At 38.3% G+C, this 18830-nt stretch overlaps 5 protein-coding genes across 5 annotated transcripts in view; all 5 read right to left on the reverse strand.

The window, feature by feature from the left end:
* Positions 1–16561, reverse strand: part of LOC107093299 (claudin-4-like) — a 26459-nt gene extending 9898 nt beyond the window's left edge. Inside the window, exon 1 of the mRNA XM_015388276.1 lies at positions 16319–16561. The gene's annotated coding sequence lies outside the window, so the exon portion shown is untranslated. The remainder of the gene's footprint in view (positions 1–16318) is intronic.
* Positions 658–1872, reverse strand: LOC107093296 (claudin-4-like). Its single transcript, XM_015388273.1, has one exon. It carries the CDS (start codon positions 1787–1789, stop codon positions 1118–1120), a length of 672 nt encoding a protein of 223 aa, XP_015243759.1. The 5' UTR covers positions 1790–1872; the 3' UTR covers positions 658–1117.
* LOC107093295 (claudin-4-like) lies at positions 3000–4239 on the reverse strand. Its single transcript, XM_015388272.1, has one exon. The coding sequence runs from the start codon at positions 4130–4132 to the stop codon at positions 3386–3388; it is 747 nt and encodes a 248-aa protein (XP_015243758.1). The 5' UTR covers positions 4133–4239; the 3' UTR covers positions 3000–3385.
* On the reverse strand, positions 7857–10106 carry LOC107093298 (claudin-4-like). Its single transcript, XM_015388275.1, has one exon. It carries the CDS (start codon positions 10056–10058, stop codon positions 9417–9419), a length of 642 nt encoding a protein of 213 aa, XP_015243761.1. The 5' UTR covers positions 10059–10106; the 3' UTR covers positions 7857–9416.
* Positions 14013–15105, reverse strand: LOC107093300 (claudin-4-like). The gene has a single exon (XM_015388277.1). The coding sequence runs from the start codon at positions 14998–15000 to the stop codon at positions 14380–14382; it is 621 nt and encodes a 206-aa protein (XP_015243763.1). The 5' UTR covers positions 15001–15105; the 3' UTR covers positions 14013–14379.
* Positions 16562–18830: the final 2269 nt, after the last annotated feature.

Consider the following 18830-nt stretch of genomic DNA (forward strand, 5'->3'; position numbering starts at 1 on the left):
TGTTGTTCAGCATGGGGGTGAGTAGAAAATGAAGGCTAATCATGTTTTGGGTGTACTATTCCTTTAAGGTGAGGTTGATACAAAACCACTTCAGGCCAGATGGCTTCTTTTCATTCCGGCAAGATCAGGCATTAAGCAAACAAATCCACAGAAAAGATGACAAAGGCTGCAAAATAACCAGACACTTAGTCTACTTGTTTGCAACTCCAGTAGGCCAAACAAACATTGTTAGGCCTGCTAAAATGCCTCACAATGAAGCTTGTAAATCCAGTGTGCGTAGAAACTTAACACCACAAAGAAAGGCTTCAACCATGATCTGTGCTGTAAAACTGGTTTAGCTGGTTTGAAAAAACCTGATAGTTGGAATACAGCATGTCTCTAAATACTTTCACTGTGCAATTACTCCTTTAACTTCCCCCAAACTCCTTCCTGAATTAAATACAAGTCTCAGCTTTTGTTCATTGTATTTTATAGCTTTAAATATGTATAATTAGTCAATAAATATAGAAAGGTTCATGCTGTCTTGTTTTTTCACAGGTTATAGCTACACTTTAAGAAATAACTTCAGGTTTAACATTTATTGAAGTGTTGCTCTTAAAGTATGCAAGGAAAAACCAGAAATATCGCTGCTCAATAAAAGCTCTTTGACAACAATAATAATATCACATGCATGTTTTATTAGAAACATATTAGTTTGAAAAAAAAACAAAAACAAAACATTGATCTTCATGTGTAAAATAGTAAGAATACAGCACAATGCAATACATTCACAATATATCACTGAAGTCTTTCACAAAGTCAATCAGAACTTTTAAAGACCATAAACCATCTGCAGGCAAACTCAGACTTCAGAGGCCGATTAGGTCTAAATAGAACCTCTCTTACTCTTACAAGTGTTTTATAGTTCCGTTGATGTAAATATTGGGGGTCCTTAGTGCCAGGACCGCAGTTCACACCATAGCTTTGTCCCTTCTTGTTCAGAAGCTATAGTCTTTTTTCCAGATGGGGATTCTTAGATTTGTTAAAGAATCCAGCCTCTCAGAATGTAAATAACCCTGAAGGTAGATTGTTTAAAAACGTTTATAATTTACAGTCATTTCTCAGCAGATTAGTGCTGTCAGACGTAGGCTCGGCTGTTAGCTGAGGATCTGGCTACTGATCTGGGTGCGCCGTAGCCTCCGCTGTAGCCTCCGCTGTACTTGACTGGATACTCAGGAGCATTATTCTTGGGAGGACAGGAGCTGCACAGGAGGGCTCCTCCCAGGAGAAGAAGCGCAGCCGTGCCCCAGCCGACGTAGAGCGCAGCCCCCAACTCTCTTCTCTGGGCGTTGGTCATGATGGGGTTGTAGAAGTCCCTGATGATGGTGTTGGCAGACCAGCACACAGGGATCAGGACAAGAACTCCAGCGCAGATGAAGACCACCCCAGAAGCAATGGCCACTCTGACTTTGGCTCGGGGCTCCTCCACAAAGTTGGTGCACTTTCCTCCAGCGACACCCAGGATGATTCCCATAGCAGCCACGATGATAGCGACAACTACCAGAGCCCTGGCAGCCTGAAGGTCTTGAGGCAGAGCCAGCAGAGAGTCATAGATCTTGCACTGCATCTGCCCTGTGCTCTGCATCACACAGTTCATCCATAAGCCTTCCCAGATAATCTGCGCCGTCACAATGTTGGCTCCAATGAAGGCCGTCACCTTCCACATGGGCAGAGCGCAGACGATGATGGTTCCTATGAAGCCAATGATGGCCAGGATAAAGCCCAGCATCTGCCGTCCCATGGACACCATGTTTAAGTTCGAGTTGTAGCTGAACCAAGCGGAGAAGAAAAAAATGAGCTGAGCTGTCGGATTGCAGAAGCGTTGTGAAAAACAGCTTCAAATCCCTGCTGGTTTTAAACAGATCGGAGTTAAAGGTGGAGCCAAGAAAATGTAACCTCTGATTTTAAACCAGTATGGATTTACAAGTCTGACCAGATTCTTTACTTGATCTTTGTCAGGATGAGGTGTAGTTTCGACGAGATGGACCTTAGCTTCAAACAACGCTATGCAAACGATGGACCAACATTCCAGATTTAAATAACAATCAAAGACACAGGTTGGTCCATTGACCGTGACGTCACATCCACCAACTGGTTTCAGGCTTAGAAAAAAAAACACCATCTCAGATGAAAGTTTCACCGGATGTGAAAAGCTATTCCAATTTAGGGAGCTCCTTCCTGGTCTTACAGTTTATTTTTATCCTTGTTAAAACATACTTTAATTAGTTAACTGTTAGACAAAGCAAACTTCTATTATATAGAGTATTTTTGTAAATATGAATATANATATATATATATATATATATATATATATATATATATATATATATATATATATATATATATATATATATATATATATCAAAATGTTTTGTTTTATTATTTAACCAACACAGTTCTTTATTGTTGCTTTAGACTGACAGAAAATAAGAAAATAGAAATTCTGTGTCATTGACTCTCTTTTACAGTAAAACTGTAAATGGAAGGAATCTACTGTCAGTATCGATGACCAGCACTTAAGATTGCAGCCGAGTTTTTCTATTTTTTATTTTTTCCTGTATCCAATGGTATTTTTTCAGAATTTGTCTTATACAATGGGACAACAATATTTGAAATTTGGCTCGTTTTCACACACATATTATATTTAAAAAACAAAACAAAAATTATTCTTGACAAATTATGAAATTAGATGGCTTGATAGAAATCTAAAGAGTTCATTGTTATTTAATTGTTACATTATGTAGCCTTTTTCCTAATTCACAAAAAAGATGTATATCTGTAAATATAATAGTTGATATAATAAAAAAATAATGCATAGCAATAATAAACCCAAATCACATCAACTTCTTAAATTATGAAGTAATGAAAAATATTATCATTGTTTATAATAGTTGTTCCTGATGTTAGTATGATTGTGACATAAAATGACCTCACAAACACACAGAAAGTAAAAAAGGCCCATAGATTTTATTGAAGCAATTTTGTGTTTCAGAAAACAAACAATAAATCAACACTTCAGAAAGTACATTCTGCAATCAGAGAAATAAATAAAATGACAGTTGTTTGTGTACAAAAAGTTACCCATTTTATTGGTTGCATAAGGAACAACATTTCACTCATGTTACTCATTAACTTTTGAACAATTAACCAATGAGTAAGAGAAATCTGTTAAGAATCATTTAATGAAATAAGCAGTTTTTACATCACGTTTTGCTGATTACATACCATGCTCTAAAAGTACATGTATTTTGGCACAGTTTTATCCACAGTTTCATCCAGTGGCAACATAACTTCATGAAACCATGTTGTATTTTTCAGTCTCTTTGTGCTGTCTGTCCATTTAGTTTCAAAGATATCCCCGAGTGGAGTATGTGGTTGGTGCTGCGTAAGGTTTTGTGGGGGCGTAGGTTCCAGAGTAAGTCCCTGTGTATGCCTGGCTGGATGGAGGAACATACACTGGACCGTATGCTGCTGTGTTTGCTGGTTGGTATGGGTACATCGCTCCTGGGTAGTTTGGAATCACGGGTCGGTTGGGGGGACATGATGTGGTCAGAATTATCCCTCCGATCAGAAGGAATGCAGCTGAAGACCAACCGATGTAAATAGAAGCTCCAATTTCCCTCTTCTGTGTTTCTATGGTCAAGGCGCTCTGAAAGTCTGAGATGCTGATGGCTGCAGACCAGCAGACAGGGACCAGGATCAGGATTGCAGACAGAATGATGAGACACCCACCTATGATCACCACAGTGGCGTTACTAGACTCCTTCTTCAGGCAGCTGGTGCACTTGGCACCGATAAACGAGATAATGAAGCCGATGAAGCCGAACACCAGGCAGATGATGACCAGCGCACGTGCGGCCTGCAGATCCTGCGACAGCCTCATCACAGACTCGTTGAGCTTACACTGCATCTGACCCGTACTCTGCATCACACAGTTCATCCACAGTCCGTCCCACACGATCTGGCCTGTCACGATGTTGGCACCGATGTACGAGGTCACCCTCCACATAGGCACACCACAGCAAACTGCTGCCAAGACCAGGCCTACGAAGCTTAGGACCTGACCTGCCACTTCCTTGCCAACCCTCGACATGGTGAAGAGGTTTGGTCCGAGGCAGGAGCGAGGAGTTTCTCAGTGCAGCAGCTATGAATTGCTCTCGCAGTGACACAGCTCTCTCATCAGGTGTTTGCCACAGAATGTGAAGGAGGAGGTGCTGTCCTGTTGTCAGGTGAGTTCCTCTGGACAAACAAGATTCCTTCTCATGTAGCTAGAGGAGTGGCAGTCACTTTGAACAATGCATTTCCTGAGCTTTTGAAAAACACACTTTAATATGTAGATTTAGGGTATTTATTGGAGGCCATTAAAACTACCTCAAAAGGGCTGGAAAAAGTCCTGAAACTTTACTAAAGATGGAAAATCAATCAATTATATCAAACTGATGATATAAAAGAAGCTCTAAGAAAGGAACATAAGCAGAAACCCCACCTTAGATCGACTTAACAAAGAGATAAACATTGCCCCCTTGATAGTTCTACAATAGATGTTCCTGATTCAATTTTAATCCCTTTGTATAACTGATTAGATTGTTTGTGGCTGAAACCAAAGAAAAAAATTTTAATCTTTTTTTTCTCTCTCTGTCTAATATAAATTCAGACTAAACTGTTTTATCTCAGTAAAGGAATGTCAAGAAAAGAAAGTTATTCTTGGTCTAATCTATTCCCTTAAATGAATGGTATTGAGTCAAACAAAGTAGGTATTCTTCTACAAGCATTTCAAAGTAGTTTGCTGCCATTTTAGCCCTTATTCCAGATAGAACTGGTTGAATTGAGTCCGCTTTGCAGATCTCCTTAATGTGATCAATTTATCCCGGGACTGGATATTTACTAGAATAGCTTTGGACACTTCAATGCACAGAATTCCCTGACCAGGGGAGAGTTTACAACAAATCTGAAGGTATGCTTCAAATTATTGCATAGTTTAAACTCAGCTTTTTAACTTTTATTCCCTGCCTTTGATATTTGAAAATTATATTCCTCTGTTTTGTGAATTCCCTTTGTTTTCAATACAGCAAAAGATCCACACAACATGATGCTTCCACCCCTGCAGTTGACAGTCTTTGCAAGCCTGGAATATTCCCTCTTATGCCTTCAAATTAATGATTGACATTTATAAACGGTTTAATTTTAGTTTCATCAGAGTAAAAAAAGAAAAAAAAATACACTCAATAACCTGTTTTTTGTTTAGGATAAGTATAACACTAGATTTTTTTTTTTGACCACTCCTTAAAATGAGGAATACAGTAAAGCATGCTTTTCTAAGTAGCACAGATCTGTGTTTATATTTGTAAGATAAAATAAATAAATTCAAGACCTTAAAAGAAAAAAGAAAAAACTATATGTATAAACTTGCCTCTAATTCAGTACTTAAAGTTTAAAGCAACAAAAACTGTGACAGACAACATTGGATGGGGACAATGTTACCCCTGTCCATCTTCTTTCTCCTCCTCCTTCCCCCAAGTGAGAAGTTGTACAGCTTGATGGCTTGAGGAAGAAACCAGTTTAGCGGTCTGTTGGTCCTGCATTTGGGGAGGAGCAATTTCCCACTGATCAGGCTCCTCTCAGTGGTGACAGTGTGCAGAGGGTGGCTGGCATTGACCGTCCCCAGAAAGTCCAGGTTCTTGCATGTCATAGAGCCGGATTGCCTGACCAGTTTGTCCAGTCTGGACGTGTCCTTCTTGGATAAGCATCTCCCCAAGCACACCCCGGGGTGGAAGATGACACTGGCAACCACAAACTGGTAGAACATCTCCAACAGCTTGTTGCAGATGTTGAACTGCCTCAGCCTTATTAGGAAGTACATCTTGCTCTGTGTCTTCCTGTGCAAGTGGTTGTACAGGTGATTGGCATAGGAAGTGCAGAACTTCATTAGACCTTATCTAGATGCTTGGGGGCATTTAAAACAACTGTGGAAGAGCCCTGAGCCATGTTAGCTTATCTAATAACTTGCTTCATTCACCTGCCATTCCCTCACCGCGCTCAAATCATCATTAATCTTATCCAACTATTCAATCTCTTTATATACGGTTCAGCTCAGCTATCGGGCCAGATCATTATCCCTAATTTTTCATGTTAGTTATTCATGTTTGTTTGTTTTTGAGTTTTAGTTAAGTCCCTGGTTCTTGTCCTGACTCTTGGGGGCCTGTGTGTCGAGAGAGTGCTTGTGTTTATCTCCCATCTTCTGATTGTGTCCCGGCTCTTCACCGCATAGCCCTCAGGGTTTTGGCTCGGCGTGCGGGGGGGAGCTGTGGTACTGGTCCTTCTCCATGGAGTTCTTGGGTTTTGGGCTCAAAGTGCAGAGGAAGTCAGTTTTAATTCCAGTAATCCTGGCTCCTAGGAGGAGTCCAGGCAAAAGTTCTAGAGTTATCCTGGTATCATCTCTTGTCTCTGTTCCTCTCAACCACGGCGCCCACCTGCTTCCATCTAAGCGTCTCTGTCTGAGCTCGCTGCTGGACTCACTGGAACTCTGAACCTGCCTGAATGCTCTGTGGATTCCTGGAACCCTGGATCTGTCAGTTCTAGTTTGGATCGGAACCCCTGGTCGGGCTAAGGACTCCTTGATCTCAGAATGGTCCTGTTCTGAGCTGTTTCTCTGCTCACTGGGGTTGCTGCATCGGGGACACCTGGACGGCCCAGTGCCACATCGTGTTGGCAGTGCATCTGCTGATCCTGCCTTTCATGAGATGATGGTGTGAACTATTAAACCCGGTACAGGACTCACGCGGATAATCATCTTCTGTCAGATTATCATGGTCTCTTACCAGTGTTTCTCCCACAACCAGAGTGCCAGTGATGAGCGATGCTCCGCCTTCCCCCTGGAGCCGCTGCAGGTCCGCAGATCCGCTGCAGGCCGCGGTTTTGTTCTGTTTATTTTGTCATTTAAATGTTTTGAAACTTCCCACTGTCTGACTCGCCTTGAATACTGGGTCCATCTGTCTGGGTTTATGACAATATGTCTGTGAAAAAGCATTTAATCTCTTCTGTTACACAGGACATTTGTATTTGATAAATTAGAATACTATTGAATAGTTAGTTTAATTAATTTATTATGATATATCTTGATTAGGTAACACACAATCACTACTATCTGTAAATGATGAGGAATTTCAACTTAAAGCTAACGGAAACAAAACATTAAATATGAGCATAGTGGAACTTTAAAACAATGAAGACAAAAATGTAACCTTGATAAAATGCCTAAAGCTTGATGTTTTATACAAGTACTTTTATTTGGACAGAGAGGCTAACTGGGACACATTATAGCATATTTGGCAGGGCTATATAGGATCTGTGATGATGTTGGTCTGTTGTTTTGCAAAAGATCTTGGCATCATAAACTCCTTATAATGTAAAAAATTAAGTTAACTTTTCTCACTAATTGATAACTAAGTAATGAACAATTTCTTGACCCAATCTTGACTTTAAAATGGTCTGATCAGCTTAGATCTCATTCCCCAAACACAAACCTAGCCTATTAAAGTTGGCCTTCTCAGTCTGCTGGGCAGAATTGTTTGTAAACTGAATAGAAGAAAACCAAAGAGAGACTCAGTGAAATTAGGGGCTCCAAAGGCGGAGTCCAACTCTGAAGAGCTGGTTAGCAACACCCATCCTGTAATTTTCAGATGAATCTCTTAGCTGACACAGTTCACTCAGAGGATCAACTCCCCTTGATCAGCAGTTTTTTTTTTCAGCTTTGGAAAGCCCTGGTAATGAGCTCAGCAGTTGATTCACGTGTTTGATATGGGTTACCTCTAAAAGTTAAAGGAGAGTTGCTCTCAAGAACTGGAGTTAGGAACCCCTGATCTGTAAAGAATACATAAAAAACACTCATAGATCCCAATTCCAATGTTAGGAAAATGTGCTTCTCTGTTGCCAGAAAATTTTATGGTTTGGTTCTAAAAAACTCAGCAACTACAGATTTTTTGAATAAAATAATTAATCAACATGAGATTTTTACCCAATTTTAAAGAAAATGTGCGAAATATAGCAACAAATTAAGATTTACACTTCTGTTCTACCAATGCAGTGAAGGCTGCAGTTATGAACTATGAAGTTCAAAATATTGTTTTAACAAGAGTTTAATTTATAATGCCAGTCTGTGCAAACTAGAAAAAATATTTATTGGATAAAAAATACACTGGAGAACAAACAAATTTTACTGAGGCACTAAGTTAAGCGTAGATGTGAAGAAAAAAAAACTTTTAAAAAAGTCTGTGATACAGTTAATAACTTCGGAAAACCGAGATTTAAAAGATGTTTAGGGTTGCTGCTTTAGGTTAAAAAAAATTATAAAGACAGTAAATTTGCTGTGATCCTGGAAGTCTAAGGGTTGGCCCCTCAACACTGGAAAACAACCTCTGAATATGAAAGTGATCTATTCCCTCTGAATCGAAAGCAATTGCTTTCCACAAAGCAGAAACAGATCCTGCCCCACAACAGCACATGACAGAAACCTTTCTATAAACAGAACTATGGAGACACACCTGTGTCACATGATACTGCTCTTACTTACCTGAAAAATATTACAAAAACAATCTAATGCTACTTTACTTTTATTCATTTTCTTACAGCACAGCAATGTAAAATCCCAAGAGTCTTATTAGATATAACTCTCTTTAACACCTTTACAAATGTTCAAAGAACAATAATAAATTCATTTTGATGTTTAAAAATAGGAAAAGTGTTAAAAGCCACCAACATTTACATGAAGAAGATTTTGAGACAAACATTTTCAACCAGAAAATAACTGTATAGCACATTTTACTATTATGCTAATCTCTGCTCTTTCAACAACAGATATATATGATTAAGAATAAAAGCTAAATGACACAAAGTCAAATTTTGAAGGATTCATATGCTTTGAAAAGGCAAAGCATGCTCATATTATGGCAAACTATTTTACAAGATAAAACATTTGTATATTCAGACATGTTTTTGTTAGACTTGCTTCTTTCTTTTTTTTTAAATTTCAACAATTTTTCTTAGCGATACGTACATTTTTTGATATATCAAAAACCATGATAATCACAAGGAAATTAAATAAAGTTTTAAAATCTGTTTTTCAACCAATACTCAAAAGAGACATAATTCATTGAATTATCACAACGTACAATCTTAAGAATAAATGTCATAAAAGCCAACTCACAGTAGACATTTTTGTGAGCTTGGCTATTAAAAATGCAGAAATTCTAATCAACCTTCCTTTTTAGGATGTTAAAGGCTGAGAAGTCATCTTTATGGCCTTTTTGGCTTCTCTCATCCAATCAATATGACAGTTGTGAGCTGTCTTATACTTATTAGTCCATGCTAAAAAGAAACATTTACACATATTCTCTGGATGTTGAGGCTGTCTTCACAGGAGTGAATCTGGATTTGGTTACATAGTGAAGGTCTTCATCTTTGGGAGGACAGTTCCAGCACAGCAGCCCCCCTCCTATCATAAGCAGGGCAGAAGCTGCCCAGCCGATGTAGAGCGCTGCACCTAACTCATATCTCTGGCTGTTCAAAAGCATTGTGTTGTAGAAGTTGTTAATGATGGTGTTGGCGGACCAGGACACCGGAATGAGGCAGAGCACCCCGGAGAGGATGAAAAAAACCCCGGACAAAATGCAGACCTTTGACTTAGATCGCTCATCCTCAATGCAGTTGGTGCACTTTCCACCAGCGATGGCCAAAAACAAACCACAGATCCCCAGCAAGATGGAAATGACGATCATGGCACGACCCGCCTGCAGATCCTGAGACAGCGCCAGCAAGGAGTCATACACCTTGCACTGCATCTGACCCGTACTTTGCACCACACAGTTCATCCACATGCCCTGCCAGATGGTCTGAGCAGTGATGATGTTGGCTCCTACAAAAGCAGACACCTTCCACATCGGTAAGCCACACACCACTATGTCCAACAGCCAGCCGATCGTAGCAATGATCATAGCGGTGATCTGAATCCCCTGAGAGACCATCTTCCTGTGTTGCTGCAGCACACCAAAGTCAAAGGGGAAACAGTCGAAATGTCGCAGGCTGGAATATAAAGGTTCTTATGTGAGACGATTGCGTGGAAACATGAGGGTGCCTGATACCACAGTCCTCAGCACCTATTGGCTGGAGCAAGTTTACACACAAACACAAGATGTCCTTTTTGCTGTGCTGACCTGCAAGAAATCCTGAGTTTGAAGGTCAGATATCAACATGATACTAATACCAGAATGACCAGAACCGAGATTCTCATGAAAGGCAAAGCTTGATATATTATCTAAATGTCATTTTAAAAAATAAAAGGGATTGTCACATTAATACCACCCCTATTTATCTGTAGGAACATGTTAATAATACCTATTGTTCCCTGCTAAAATGTTCATGCTGTGACGTCTTTTACAAGGGCAATGCATACAGAGGTCCACCAATCATAAAATAAGCAACACTTTGTGACTTTTACTCATAAAAGCTATAAAATAGTATAATATATAAAAAAGAAGCACTCCAATGAGTTTGCAAATTCAAAGGGAAGAGCAAATGAGACTCCCTTGATCTGCTGCTATATAGGTTTTTAATAATGATATAACTGAACTTTATTGATTTCACATTGGAGAACTTTACCTCTGCATTTAACCCACCCCCTTGGGGAGCAGTGGCTTCCATTGTGGGGTCTCTGGTGAACAGTGTGGGCTTCTATATTTGACACAACCAATCACAACATGACACAACTGATAGAGCTTACGCGGCAGACCAGGAGACCTTTCTGTTTTTGTAAATTTATGCTGACAAAAAGTCAAGATGTGGCATTTTCTACAGATTGCAGTCTTGGTTAACTTTTATTTCCTATTAAAACAGTCATCCTTGTGTTGAATATAGACTATGACAATATTTTTAATAAAAATACCTATGGTCATGACTGCAAACATTATATTTCTGTCTCACCACATGACCACGGTCTCCCACGGTCTGTAACTTATTGTATTGTGTTATCAGTGAGTACTCTGGCAAAAGTTTCTTCTAAATTAAATATTGTATTAAATTAAAGGTTTCAAATGTGGACTAAGATTATAGTTAATAAGGTAAAAACTAGCCCTGTGATAGCCTGGCGACCTTCAACTACCTTATGAAAAAATATTGACATCGTATTAAAACTTATGTGGGCAAAAAAGTTAAAGGCCTGCAGATACATTTTACTCAAATAAACTACAAGGATTACTATATATACAGCTTAACAATGGGAAAAATGCAGTGGTGTCAAGTAACGAAGTACAAATAATTCTTTACTGTACTTAAGTACACTTTTTAGGGATCTATACTTTACTCCATTACTTATTTTTCTTCCTACTTCTGACTTGTACTCATTACATTTTCACACAAGTATATGTACTTTCTATTCCTTATATTTTTAAAACAAACATTACTCGTTACTCTTGGCTCTGGTTAATGTTTATGAATATTTTTCACGTCATGTGCGCCATCCAATGTAGATCATTGGTGCCATCCACATCTAGTGAAAACTGGTGTAATTGGATGAGTCATATAACGCAAACACTCATTAGCTATTTGTCAAATTTATGCTGACGCCAAAGAAAATCATCAGAAGCAAGCAGGTATTCTTCAAAAACTGCAAACGTTAATTGTCTATGCCATGCTACAATGTCGGATTCAGAAAAAGATGTTGAAATGTCTGAAAGGTCAGACACAGGTGAGAGCGTATCGGAAGATGGAGACGGAGACCAACAAGACCTCCCTCATCCTTGGCCCTATCAAAGAATTTTTTGAAATAGTCGAAAAATTTAGCTTTCAATTCATATAATGGCATCTGTCTGTTTTTTTTTTTAAAGGTTACTTTATACTTTTATACTTTCAGTAGTTTTTGGAGCTCGTACTTTTTCACTTTTACTTGAGTAAAGAGGTCAAGTTGATACTTCAACTTTTACCAGGGTGTTTTTCAACTGCATTATTTATACTTCTACTTAAGTAACAAATGTGTGTACTTTTCTAGCTCCGAAATCCGTCTATCCTGTGACCCAACTGCGCCCTCGGTTGATGTCACACGGTCACAAATATCCAAAAGCGCCGCTTTGAGACTGGAAATTGATCCGTTGATCTCATATATCTCATATATTGATATCTTTGTCTTTCTTATTAAGTTTGGGCTTGGTCGTTCTGTTCATATTGTGATAGTGCACTATGAATATGCTAGGCAGAAGTTTAAATATTATTATTTAGGGTGAGAAAATAGTGGAGTTAAGTCGGAGCTCCCTCAAAACACGTCTACTCCATGTTGAGACCTAGGCCACGCCCAAATGTGTGTACTTTTGACACCCCTGCAAAAATGACATAAATATATGACAAGGCAAACAGGACGTCGCTTTAAATTGCCAGTAGAGTTCAGGTTTAAGGAAAAAAGATCACAACTACGGCCCTAAAAAAACAAGGGCCAATAACTGATCAGTTTCTGACATTTATCAGCTTTTCAAACTCATGGGATGCTACTGCGGTTAATGCTACTTTATGAATTACCTCGTAAAACAGAGGTCTGCACCCTTTTGAACTCAAATTGTCACACCACCACTGAATAAAATCTGCTAGTAGCCACACTAAAGATTTTATGTACGTATATTGTATGTCAAAAGCCACGGAAATTAAACAAAGATTTTTCTTTTAATAATAGAAAAATGCTAATTTAACCTTATACCAAGGAGGGGAAAAATGCTTTATTTTTTAGAATAAGTCAAGCTGGGTGAGCCCCATAAATATGAGAGATGAAGAACACATAGTTAAAGCTAAAAAATAGTCAATTGATTTTGAAACTGTTGCATCACTGGCGATAAGATATTCTATGCAGATACTGCATGATAACCACTATTGCCTTGACTATTAGAATATTACTTATTTGGTTTAGTTAGAGCCACAGTGAAGAGGCAATTAGCCGCAGGTTGCAGACCCTTGACTTAGAAGTTCGATTACCAAGTTGCTCAAACAAACCTGTATATACCTTCCCTAACAGAGTGCTAAAATAACAGCAAATAGCAAATGTGAGCATTAGTATGAGCAAAATAAATATTTTCTCTTCCTTACAGTGTGGGGCAGTATTGCATAGCTGTCTACTTATACAACAATTCCCCCTATTTAAGCCAGTCAAATCATTAAACTTATTCAAAAAATATTGGAATTCGTATTATATAGTTTATTATATAGTTTATCATGGTAGCTCGAAATCCTTAAAAATGCTCATTATTGAAAGTTATCAGTGTACCTTGGTTTTAGGTGATGTTTTTAAAGGATTTAGACTACTGTTGGTAGAATCAGAAAGAGTGCTTTAGGAGAAATACACATGTTTAAGTGCTCTACATATGTTATCTGCCCTACTGTTTGTATTCATCCCCACAATTTCCTTTGATCCACAGATGTGGTGGGCAGGTTTTGTCTAAGTTCCCTGTACAAGAAAAAGATTAAATAAGGCCACCATAAAAAATTCCAGCTGCAAGAACGCTACTCTTCCTAGTAAACCAAATTCCCAGCACCACTTAGTAGACAGTTGAGTGGTATTTATTTATTTAATTGTTTTATTGCAAAGAAGGCTTGAAAAAAACATTTGAAAATTACCCTGTAAAGTATCTGAATCTGAAAAGGTCAAAGGTGTCGGGTCCACCTGGGAAAGATGGATTGTGGATTTTAAAGCTACTAAAAAATAATGACATGCTTGTCCATTTATGAGGCCAGTATTACTTGCACAGTTTGTTTGTTTTTTTCCCAGTCTTAGATATAAGAGTTATAAGAAAATCAATATCCTTTTTGAAAGGTATGTAGGTACATAAACTCATATATATTCAAATAATGGTACAAACCAGAGCAGATCTATAGAAGCCCCTGTTTCCCTAATTTCTTTATTTATGCTTGTCTTAAAACTAAATAAAACCATGTGTTCAATTTGAGAAGTAATACGAAATATTTTTTATTTACAGTTTCATACAGAATCTTTTATAACAGGCATTTTGAATGAACAATTTAAACAAGTAAAAAAAAACAACAACAAAAAACAAACAAATGAAATGCATAAAAAATATAATATATTGAAGTAACACAAGAGAAGATGTTCAAAAAATGTCTTCATGCTCTTTCCCGCTTCTCAAACATTTTTATGCTGCAGCTACAGTTATTTGGGTGTGGTCCGTGTCTTTTTCCCATGATGATTCAAAGAGCTCAGCGAGAAAGCATCAGACTAAATCCTAAACACAAAACAGTCACTAGGAAAAACATTTCAGAAATAAAGCACAGTCTTTTCTTAAAGCTTTCACCCTCTCAGACGTAGTCCTTTGGAGCAGTTGAACGAGGAGCTGAGTACTTGGCAGAGTACTCATCTTTGGGAGGGCAGGTGGCACAGAGAAGTCCCCCACCCAGGATGAGCAGAGCAGCGGACCCCCAACCGATGAAGAGTGCAGCTCCCAGCTCCATTTTCTGTCCAACATTTATTGGATTGTAGAAGTCTCTTATGGCATTGTTTGCCGTCCAGGAAACAGGGATGAGGCACATAACACCAGCGATGATAAACATGGCTCCTGCTGCAATGCAAATCTTGATTTTGGAGCTCTCATTCTCCACGCAGTTGGTGCACTTGCCCCCTGCAACGGCTAGAAGAATGGCAACAATGCCGATGAGAATGGCAATTATAATCAATGCCCGGGCTGCTTGAAGATCTTGGTCAAGCTCCAGCATGGAGTCATAAACCTTGCACTGCATCTGGCCTGTGCTCTGAACAATGCATTCCATCCAGATTCCCTTCCAAGTGGTCTGAGCAGTGACGATATTACTACCGACGAACGCTGAGACCTTCCACATTGGGAGAGCGCAGGTAATGATAGTCCCAATCCAGCCGATGATGGCAAGGGCAATGCCCAAGATCTGCATTCCTGCAGACACCATGTCTCAGAAGGTAACTCTGCTTCTAAAAGGAAATTGTCCAAAAGCTTTGTCTTTGTCCAAGTCTCACTTGAGGGAGATCGCAACAGTGAATGTTAGTGCAGGGTACGAGCAAGTCTTTTATACACAGTCTCCCCAGGAAGGGGGTTGTCTCATGTTAACACTGTTTCAAGCAGAGCTGTGACGTTGGTTCTACACTCACCCCAACTCCCCACCTCTAGGCATGTGTCATCATGTCAGGTGTTTGTCCTGATCGGGTTTTCAAAGCCTCTGCATGACTCATAAACATTTAGCTGCTCTGGTATACCCAAATATTAGGCAAAAAACAACCACTCCCCAATTATCAGATACATTTTTTTTCTTGTGCTGCTGAAGGACTCTGTAAGAAAATCCTTCAGGTTTTGAATATCATCGTCAAAAAAAAAATGGATTCTAGTACTTTCACAGATTTATCCCAGAGCTAAATATGCAGTATTTGTATTGTATGCAGAAGGGCAAGATGCCTTCTTTCTCTTGTTTAATTTTTTAAGCCTTGCTTTCAATTCATTTTATACAAAAAGCATTTAATCAGATCTTTATTGACTTCAAAATTAAGTTACTACTGATATACAGAGCAGGACGTATGCCCTATCAATTGCAGTGTTTGAACAGTGCTTTATGTATTAAACCAAGGTATTCATTTACCTGCCCTCAGGATTAAATGTTGTAGCTACAGCACTTTGCAGATTATTCTAGCCATTTACCTTGTTTACATTTTGTTATAAAGGAATCATAAACTTCCTTCAACCCTTTTCCCACTGGTGAAAATGTAAAAAAAAAACTAATGTTTTTAGGCAGTGAAACCACAAACATTCAAAGGTGTGTGGATGTCTTTTTAGATGTAGAAAAAAAGACCTTTAAAATAAGTTTTTTAATTTTGATTTGGCTTTTTTATTATTATTCCATGCTAAAATTCCCATGTTACAAAATACAATACACTCAGCATTACACAAAATATAATAGGTTATAAAATTCCAAAATAGCTCCTATTAGTTCTTTTAACTTCATAAACCCTAATGCAGCAAAAGCAAAATATTTCTATTCACAGTTAAAAAAAAAAAAGCTGCTTCGGCTGAGTGAAAACAGAACGATGCAAATTTATATTTCTTTTTTCTTCATGAAAGCTGTCAATCAAATCTATTAGAACCTGGGCCACGTCACCTGAAACTGGTCAATTTCTAGATTTTGCCTACAAGTAAAAACGTTTTAGGGTCGTCTTTCCTACAGGCCTATTTTGTGGTAACCAAGAAATGAGCATGAGAGAAAAAAAAAAAAGGCTGACCTTGTTATGATGTCAGTTGTTAAAGGATGAACGGCCGGAGCAGCGAGGAACAGCTTGTCTTAGAAGGGAATGTACGTTCTGTAGTCCAGATCCCCGATTGAATTATCAATAGCTGTTCCAATGCAGTGGAAAGACATCAGGTGGGAGAAGTTTGAAAAATGGCGAGCACAATCTTCGAAGGTTTTCTGCTGCAACACACAAAAAAAAGGGAGACAAGGGGCCCGGGTGAGGTAAAGGGAGACCAGGATAGTCTAAAAAAATGAATGGAGGTAGTGTCTAAGGGCCAGGGCTACCTTTACAGTCATAATGCCTCTATTTTATCCAAGGAAGGGATCAGTATGGGGACCTAAGGAGGGCAGCGGAGATTGAGTTCTGTGCATAAAAAAGGCAAGGAGGAATTTCTACAATTAAGATGCCGAGGACAGATGCTTTCATGCCTGGATGAATCTGATGTTGAGGTTCTATAGAGAAAGGACCATCATTGCAAAGACTTATATTGCTCACAAAGAGCATTGAAATAAACTTTAATTATTTAGGCCAAAAATTTATATTAGTTGATGCAGGTGAACCTTAACATCGATCTGCTAATTGTGCTTATATGCCAGATAAGTGAACTGTGCAAAAAAACTGATTCTTCAAGAGCAACGTTACATATTTCTTGAGCAACCACTCAGAAGTTTGGCTCCAACCATGAGAAAATGCTAGAGGGAGGAGAAGTGACAAGTGTCAGCAGGTACGCTGAAGCAAGCCCAGTCCTCCGAGTTTAACGGCTCACAGTGAACCAAACTCTTTACACAGTCTCATTCAGGGGTGTGACGGTATGCAGAACAAACATGGATTCAGTTTTAGAATAGAGACTGTTCAATGTAATCTAATTAATGATTTAATATTCCAGTTTTGCGCATTGTGCTCAAAATCAAGGGGAGCTACATTTATTATTACAGTCACAATACCAATTAAAAAACATCATCTCAATTGCAGAGAGATTAGAAGTCAGGAACTGTTCTTACGTCATGAATTTAACTTTTTTTTTTCTCTTCTTGTGACATCAAAACTAAACCCGTAGGATCAGATCGGAACTGCTCTCAGTGATTGTTTGACACCAAACATTGAATAATTTGATTGATCCAAATGGGGCAGGTTATTGTGATCAGTGCACCCTCAGGGTAATTACTCAGGAACAGTCATAGTTTCAGTGGGCTATTTATAAACAGTAATTTAGCCATTACTCAGTAGCTTATTGAGGCATGACAAAAACACTAACCTCACCTTTTTCAATATTTTTAACATAAAAATTTCAGCTCATCAAATCTATTGATTGTCAGAAGAAGGTTTTGCATATATTAAGGGTAGAGAAGAGGATCAGAGAGGATTACTGATAACACCAAACCAAAACATATTTCTTCTCACACACTGTTTACATTTGATCACTGCTGCACTTGAAATCATAAGAAATGGAAATGTCATGACAGTTGTACAAAACAACATTTTATTTTGTATACACAAATTTGACAATAAAAGTAGTCTAAGTCTAAGTCTAGTTTAAGTCATCAATGCACCGCTGTTAGGATCATACATACCATTTAAATGTTTTATTCATCTTTCATTTGTTACACCTAATAAATTATGCTATTCAATGAGTTTCCCTATTAATCAGTTGTATAAAAAAAAGAGACAGTTTTTACATTTTTAATGCATTCTATTGAACTATTCAGTCCAGTTAAAGGTTTGTGCTTGAATAAAAAAATCAGGAAAAAAACTTTATCTTATTACTATCGAACTTTTCTTTATGTTGTTAATCAAGTTATAAAATATTTGATATTAGTTACATTTATTCATGAGATATTGTTGTCATCAAATGTCAAGCAACAACATCAATAAACAAAAACTGCTGAATGGATGGAATAAACGTGAAAACTCCCTGATTCACAGTGGACCCATTTACACGTTGGGCAACACAGGAGGCCATTAGTGCTTGTTTCTAAGTACCAAATTACTGTGGAAAAAGCACAACCTGTCATATGTTCTTGGAAGTGGTCAGACTGGTTTCCACTCCCATAACAGGTGAATATAAAGTTGTTCCGCCTCTAACTGACTTCTTGCCAGGAAGTAGTCGAGACATGTTTGTTGCACCTGCTGAAACTGTGGAGCAACCTCAATGAAGTCATTGGTATTTAATCACCGCGTCAGAAAAGTGTTTCATCTCCCACAATGAAAAAGAAACATTTAAAAAAGTGAAGTTGTAATATTGAAAAAACCTTGATCACATGAGATCAGAGATGTTTTTCCTGTCAGTTAAAGCCTTATGGTTCAGGTTTTACCTAAAAACGCTGTTATTCAAAACCAACTGAGGAAATATTGAAATGAGGAACTTTAAAGCCAGTCACGCATCTAAATGTTTTTTCCTGCGTCAACATTCAGAATATATAGCTGTTCTTCAGCTTTTTTCCAGACAGACTCTGACTTGCCGCATAAAATGTCACAAGAAACAAAAACTAGAACAACTTTTCTA

This window comes from Cyprinodon variegatus, unplaced genomic scaffold, assembly GCF_000732505.1.
Source record: "Cyprinodon variegatus isolate N-32 unplaced genomic scaffold, C_variegatus-1.0 Scaffold418, whole genome shotgun sequence".
NCBI classification, from domain to species: Eukaryota; Metazoa; Chordata; class Actinopteri; order Cyprinodontiformes; family Cyprinodontidae; genus Cyprinodon; species Cyprinodon variegatus.